This window comes from Lontra canadensis, unplaced genomic scaffold (assembly GCF_010015895.1).
Source record: "Lontra canadensis isolate GAN:19392208 unplaced genomic scaffold, GSC_riverotter_1.0 scaffold37, whole genome shotgun sequence".
NCBI lineage: Eukaryota > Metazoa > Chordata > Mammalia > Carnivora > Mustelidae > Lontra > Lontra canadensis.
The window spans coordinates 10,063,023-10,070,226 of record NW_022631031.1 but is presented as its reverse complement, the minus strand read 5'-3'; the positions used below and the strand labels follow the sequence as shown (position 1 = coordinate 10,070,226).

At 52.0% G+C, this 7,204-nt stretch overlaps 1 protein-coding gene across 2 annotated transcripts; it reads right to left on the bottom strand.

The window, feature by feature from the left end:
- Positions 1-677: 677 nt before the first annotated feature.
- HEY1 (hes related family bHLH transcription factor with YRPW motif 1) lies at positions 678-4,665 on the bottom strand. 2 transcript variants are annotated; one of them, XM_032869143.1, is made up of 5 exons: positions 4,287-4,665; positions 3,936-4,011; positions 3,731-3,814; positions 3,359-3,440; positions 678-2,446 (listed from the first exon to the last, which is right to left on the bottom strand). In XM_032869143.1, the coding sequence occupies exons 1-5, from the start codon at positions 4,373-4,375 to the stop codon at positions 1,863-1,865; spliced, it is 915 nt and encodes a 304-aa protein (XP_032725034.1). In that variant the 5' UTR covers positions 4,376-4,665; the 3' UTR covers positions 678-1,862. The 2 variants fall into 2 exon arrangements, with proteins under 2 accessions (XP_032725034.1, XP_032725036.1); XM_032869145.1 differs by lacking the exons at positions 3,359-3,440; positions 3,731-3,814; positions 3,936-4,011; positions 4,287-4,665 and adding an exon at positions 2,896-3,337.
- Positions 4,666-7,204: the final 2,539 nt, after the last annotated feature.

Here is a 7,204-nt window from a genome sequence, read left to right as displayed (position 1 = left end):
GCCTCTGTTCCGGCAGCATCTTGTTCTAACCTAAAGCACATGTCCGTTTCCTCACTACACAGCTCAGGAGTCCACTGCAGCGAAAGGGTTAAGCAAATTCCTTGCAACAAGACAAGGAAAGACTCCTGGAGCTGTGCAGGTGCAGAATTACAGCCTGCCAGAGCTCATCATGCCCGATTCCCCAGCCCCTGCACCGGGTATCAGAGATACTTGTTTTCCAGCTTAAAAAAAAAAAGAAAGAAAGAAAGAAAAGAAAATGAAACAAATTTTCTGTTCTCTCAGCACAGAACAATGCACACAGTAGATGCTCTCCAAAAAAAAAAAAAAAAAAATGTTGAGTGGTCAACATGGTGTTGGAAGATTTCATCAGGGCTTTCTCCCACCCTGCAATTCCCAGCGTGACTTGAGGCTTCCTAGCCCCCACAGGGCAGGCTCAGGGCAGATGGGCCAATGCAACAGTCAAAGGGCTGTGTCTCCTGGTGGGAGTCAGGCCAAAGCTCGGCACCATAATGGAGTCACCTTATTCAGCGCAAATTCACAGAGTTCAGGATTCCAAAAATAATGAAGTCATGAGACATAAGAAAACTGGTGGCCAGGCAAAATGAAAAGGAGAGAAAATTTCTTTTCTGAGCCAAGAAAGGGAAAGGCCAAGGTATGTAAGACATATGCAGCGAACACTTTGTTCTTCCTTTTTTATTTAGTCACAACACATCAGTACAACAGAGGCCAAACTCAGTTCAGTGGAGGTCGTTTACATTATACCTGCTAAAAGAATAAAGCTGTAAAATGATGCTTTTCTAGCCTGAACCAAATTAAATCAAAAGAAGGCTGGAAAGCCCTTTGAATATCTCAACAACCACATGTCCATGCACCGAAAAGGAAAACACAACCCTAACATTTCCAGTTAAAAGAAAACCTAGCAGTTCTGGGAAGAAGTAGGTTATGCATTTAACAGGTTCCACTGGACTGTTCCATTGACCGCTTGCACCCCGAGATCACTTATCCATGTTAACACTTGTGAATTTGAGATCCGTGAGACTGGAACTTCATTGCATTGCTTGGGGCTGGTGAATGCAGGCATATTCTATGCAATTACCTTCCATCTCCTCCCCACCAACTCCAAAAGAGATCTGGCCTACAAGTGGCTCTCTCCTCCCTAAGCCAGAACAGCCAAACCCTGGCAGATGACACCAGTTGGTCATATGGACTCAGGGCCCCTGATGGTTTATACACTCACCTGACTGCCGCAGGAGGCAGAGAATGAACTCATCTTCTTTCTTGGATAAAGCTGATCATCTGATTTGTCAACGCTTTGTTCAGAAATATAAAATTCAACGTAGATCCTTCCCCCCGCCCCACAAAGGAATATTATTCATACAACACCTTAATTGTCAAAATATTAACAAATAGCATCATGTTAACATTGAACTTAGTGGTGTGGAAAATTAATTCTAAAAACAGATTTCAACTATACAAGAAGAAAAACAGAACGAAATACTAAATGTTAAAATTCCCCAAACTTTGAGGGAAAAACGGGATCATTCTGAGACAGAGAGGTTTACAAAATAATGAGGCATAGAACAAACCTATTACCAAGTGTTGGTTTATACTCACTATTTCAATTTACTGTTTGGAACAAAATTTAACAACTAGTTTTTTAAAAACTGCTAATACGTGACATGATAAAAAAATTTTAAAAAGAAAAAGTAAACCAACAAACCTTTAGTCTTTCAACAAAATTTATCTGAAAGTGTACCTTTTTCCTTTTTACTGTTACTGACGACTTTAAGGTGATGTTGGCAACAGCCCAGCTCAGCTGGGATTTTAAGTGTTCCCCTCCCTCATTCTACAGCATCAGTTCTTTAAAAAGCTCCAATCTCCGTTCCCCAAGGTCTATAGGGTTTGCCAAGGTTTGCTGCCTGCGTGGGTGCCGAAGGGCTCAGTGCATTGGGAGACAGTAAGTGAAAGGAACCAAAGGAGAAGGGGAAGGCCGACAGGGAAGCCACGGAGGAGAGCAGGGGCGGCGAGAGTTTGGAGGCGGTGGTGACCACAGGGAGCACCGGTCCGAGGCCGCCGCTAGGGGGCGCCCGCAAAGCCGGCGCCTCTGGATGTGCGGAAGCCAACCTGCCCTGGTGGTGTGGTTCCGTGGGCGAGGCCGTGGTGCCAGTGTTCCCGTGGCCGTTCTGGGGCAGCAGCAGGGGGTGCGCGACGTGCGGGTGATGTCCAAAGGCGCTCCCCCAGGGAATGTGTCCAAGGCCTGTGTGGGCGCCGCTGGCCGCTTCCCGCTGGGAGGCGTAGTTGTTAAGATGTGAGACCAGTCGAACTCGAAGCGGGTCAGAGGCATCTAGTCCTTCAATGATGCTCAGATAACGGGCAACTTCTGCCAGACACTCCCGAAACCCCAAACTCCGATAGTCCATTGCAAGGGCGTGTGCGTCAAAATAGCCTGAGGGAAAGAACAAAAGAAAAACCTTAAAGCTTTGCTCATTTCCCCGCATGCCTTCAGTACCAAAGGCAGCCCTTCCTAGCAAATAAATACGTACAGCCTTAAAAACGGCATGCACGGGTTCTTATGAAGGTCCAAATATTCGGGAGTCGACCAAAGTCTTTGCATTAATCAACAGGAGAAGTATGTCTTTGCTAATGCAAGTTCAAAGCCCAATTAGAAGCTGCTGAGCAGAAAGTGGAATTATACCCTACCAGCAGATGAAACTATGCTCATTCCTTTAATGTTTCCCCCCAACAACAACAAAAAATACATCAAGGACAGAGAAACCACAGAACAGTGAAATTCATTAGACACACAGATGTAAGTTATCATCATGGAGCTTTTAGGCACTTGGTCCTGAGTAAAGCATTTTCCGGCTGGAGACAGACACACAGACCCTGGTCTACTATCTTCTGTTAGGTTTTCTCTAATTAACCACAACAGGTTTCTTTCCTCAAGAGTCATGTAGGAGCTTACTTTTTAATGCTGTCGATAAAATAAAGACCATATACTTTAAAAAAAAAAAAAGTCTTTTTCTCAAAATGTCAATAAACAAATGTGGTGAAATCTACTTGATCTTAATCAGGACTGTTACAACTTTAGGGCACCTCTCACATAAAAGGTATTCTCCAAAAGAAGGCGCATTAGTTCACTCCAAAGAGGACTAGAGTGAGGAATTCACTGGAGACTATGTGCATTTGCAAATGCCTTGACCGGCGACTGTACACGCCACACAATTCTCTCCCCACCCCCAAAGCACGCAGCAAAAAAATAAGGCAGCGACTGCACCAAAGCTGGCCTGCAGCGGCTGCTTATTCTACCCAGAACACTCAGGGCCGCCACTAGACTTGCCACTACAGTGACATGTACCTTTCCCTCCTGCAGTGTGCAGCATTTTCAGGTGATCCACGGTCATCTGGAGGATTTCAGCTTTTTCTAGCTTAGCAGATCCCTAAAGAAGAATATGGCCAAAAAAGAAAAAAAAAATTATTTGGCACCAAGTGCCTTTGGGGGAAAAAATTAAAATAGGCACGCATGTATATGCTCTCTAAATCATAAAAGTACAAACTAAAGCAAAATGGGTTGTCTTCGCAAAATATGTTGGAATCTGTATGTGATTCATCTCTAGCACAAGCAATATGGTTATTTTTTGAGACACAGATGAGGTTCAGATTAATGAGGGTAAGGATTCCAAAGGTGTGGACAGCTACGGTGAGAGCTCTACGCACTTTTCTCCATTACCTGCTTCTCAAAGGCACTGGGTACCAGCCGCCTCAGCTCAGACAAACTGTTATTAATCCGGTCCCGTCGGCGCTTCTCGATGATCTGTAGAAAGCAGGCAAAACAAAGGGGGATATTTCCATCAAGACTGTAAATTTCAAAATGAAGCAAGGTAGTTCTTTCCATTAATTAATAACAAGACAAGAAGCACTGTAAAGAGACTCACGCCTCTTCGTCGTTTCCTGGCCAAGATCTGTGAAGATGTAGTTGGGGACATGGAACCTAGAGCCGAACTCAAGTTTCTGAATGAAAGGAGGAAAAAAAGAAAACAAGAATCGCTGTTAAGCGAGGGGAGGTGATATGAGGGGGTCTCCCCCACGCCCTCCGCGCACTCAAGACTGTTTTGGCAACTTGGGTTTGGAAGCGCCTCGGAGGTCCTTCACCCCGGACGGCGGCCGGACCGAGATGCGCAGAGTCAGAGGAGGGCACCGACGTGCCCCGGGCCCTCGCCCGCTGTAACCGCGGCCAGCCGACGCTCGCCTCCTGCCCAGGTTCCGCGCGGCCGCGGCCAACTCACCCATTCTCATCCGCACTCTCCTTTTCCACTTCGATGGTCTCGTCCAGCTCGCTATCCGAGGAGCTGTACTCGGGGTGGGCTCGCTTCATGCTGGCTGCGTGGGGGCTCCGGGGGAGGGTTGGCGCGGCGGGCAGGGAGGAGTTAACAGCAGCGGCGCCTCTCCGCGCTCGGGGGCTCGCGTTCCGCACACACTGATCCCGCTCACGCTCAGCCTCCGGTTAAAATTCAACCATCCCTTTCCCACGCTGCGCCCCTACTCAGGTCCCGGGGGAGGGCAGGAGGGGTGGAGGAGGCGGGCGAGGGGGCGGAGGGGCGGGGCGGCGGCTCCAGGGCAACAGCCTCCCCTCCGCCAACCGGCTTCTCGCTCCGTTGATTGGCAGCCGCTCCGGGGAGGGACCAGAACAAGGCTGAGGGCGAGGGCGAACCCCGCCCCCGCCCTCCACGCCGGCCCCTGCCCGGCGGCGGTGCGTCGGCTCGGCGGGGGGTCCGCTGGCTGGGGGGGGGGGGGGGGGGGGGGGGGGCTGTGCAGAGGAGGCGCGGGCGGCTGTGGGCCGGCGGCGGGCAGGCGGGGGAGGCCGGGCGGGGACACAAGCCCGCCGGCGGCCGCGGCCCCGCCCCGCCCCGCGCGCCCCGATTGGCCTGGACGCACGCCAGGGCCGCGCCTGCAGCGCCGCCGGTGAGCCGCACGCGCCGCGGGCCGTGGGAAAGTGCCGGCGCCACGGCCGCCAGCCAATCCGGGCGGTCGGCGGCGGCGACGGCGGCCGCGCTGGCGGCGGCGGCGGCGGCGCTGGGCGTCCGCATGAATGGAGAAGAATGGGCAGGCGGGGGAGCGGGGCCGCGCGAGGGCGCGCCGGCGGAGGCTGGGCGGCAGCGGGCCGGGCCCCCCGTGTGAACCTGTAATCGGAGCCTGGGCGCCGGGCAGCCCCGGAAACCGCCGCCCTGCGCCGCGGTAAATCTCGGCTGCGGGGCCACTCGTGCCCGGCAGCGGGAGGCGCGCGCCGCTGGCGGAGCCGGGCCCAATGCACCTGGCCGGGTGGCGCGCCGGCTGCTCCGTGGGGGCTGCAGGGCGCCGGCGGGGAGCACAGCCCATGCACCGCCGTAGTGGCCACCAGCAAGACGTGGTTTCTGGGGATGTCGTTTTTCGTTTTGGGGGTGGACCGTGTCCCCACATGCAGCCAGTCTCGCTTCTGCAGGGCTTCCCATCCTCCAGAGTGGAATGAGTACCCTGTGCATCTAATTTCCGGGCAAGTGGAACGCTTGTTTTCTCGGCTGACTAGGTGGAAAAAAAAAAAAAAAAAAGACCCCTGGGGATATCCATTATGGGTTTTTTTTCTGTTGTTGTTTTTTGTTTCTAGGCTTTGGCGGCCAGATCTCTCAGCGGGCGACAGGGTGGCGGGGCTGGGCATTTGCGTCTGAGGCCGCCCTCTCTGCGGGAATGCACGTCTCTGACCCTTAGACCACGCGCGCGTACACACACACACACACACACCCCACATCTCCGGCTTGGGTTCTTGGCGTGTACTGGGAGCTCTGCGAAGCTACCCAAGTACTCCAGAAGATACTGGGGGAGAAAATTGTGTATCTCTGGCCTGATTCCCTATTTGAGGATTTGTGGAAGCGGCCGGATGGGTGTTTTGAATTTGGAAATCCAGGGTTCTCTATCACTTACAAAGGAGCAGAGCAATTGGTATTCCTCTCAGGTCCGTTCTTTGGCTGCTGACCTTGCAGTCCTGTCAGTGAGGGAGCACTTGATAGATACTGAGGATAAGAAACGTTTTCTCACTTTTGCAAATATCTTCACCGTTTCTATCCCTGCCTAGTCAGTGAGTCGTGAGCCCAGTGCCATCTTAACACATTTGAGGCGCCACATCCTCTGAATGGCCTGAGCCTAACCGGTGTGTTGGGATTTTAACCCCTCACCTCCACACACATATTATTCCGCCTCCAGGTTCCCACTGAACTCTTGTTTCACTTCACCTCCACCTCCAGGCCCTCACTCCTTTTCCTGGTCTCCTCTGCTTCCCTCTCTAGGCTGGGTCCCTCCCTCAAGCCATGTTGGATTTTTTTTTCTTGTCCTTGTGGCCTGATATCCCCCCCACATGCCATCTGTCAGTTGTCCACCCAAGATCAACCCCATTTTCTGCTTACTCTGCCCATACGCACAGGTAACAGCTCTTTGGGGTTTGACAGAGGTTCAGCCTCCCAAACTCCTTTCCAGCCTCCACAGTCTTCAGTCAATCCTATCGTTCACTGGCACCTGCCTCTTCCCTCACCCCCAGAACCTGATGGTCCAGGCATAGGAAACCCTCCACCTCTCCCCTCTGCCGTCCAGAAGTCCCTCTGACGTTCATTTTCTTCCCCCTACCCCAGAAATTAGTGTGTCTCCTCCCTCTCTGTGATTCCGTGGTTCCCAGCCTCTGGAGTCTACAGAAAGTGAGCCTTTCCTGCTTTGGCCCATTCTTGCTGCCTTGCAGGGGCATGGGCAGGCTGCAGATAGGTGGGCAAGAGGAAAAGACAACATTGGGGCTAAGGATTCCTGATTCCACACGAGTACCTAGGCAAATTATTTCGCTCAGATTCACTATTACTTTCTGTCAAAAATGAGGTTTACATTAAAACATTACCTTTCTCCTGCTTCTCAATCTTGACTCTCATTTACTCATCCATCCAACTAATACTGAGGTCTTCTGTGTGCCGGGCCCTGTGCTAGGGCTTGAGAATGCAGTGGAGACCCAAGAGTGGCATGGCCCCTGCCTTTCTAGAACTCACATCCTCCTCTGGGGAAAGGGGAGTGCGGGGTGGGGGGGAGCTAGACAATGAACAGGTGAAATCGCTGTAGGTGTGCTAATGCTCGAAAGCACCTTTTGCTAAAGAAAAACAAGGGGGTGAAGATATGCCATGAGGTCTGGAAAGGACTT

Bases quoted from the DNA above. Each gene is read 5' to 3' on its own strand.
- HEY1 (XM_032869143.1), bottom strand. From the start codon at position 4,375: ATGAAGCGAGCCCACCCCGAGTACAGCTCCTCGGATAGCGAGCTGGAC. The intron at 3,815-3,935 runs GTGAGTCTCTTT...TGCTTTCTACAG, and splicing joins CCAGGAAACGACGAAGAGGC to ATCATCGAGAAGCGCCGACG. The intron at 2,447-3,358 runs GTACATGTCACT...TCTTTCCCTCAG, and splicing joins GCACACTGCAGGAGGGAAAG to GCTATTTTGACGCACACGCC.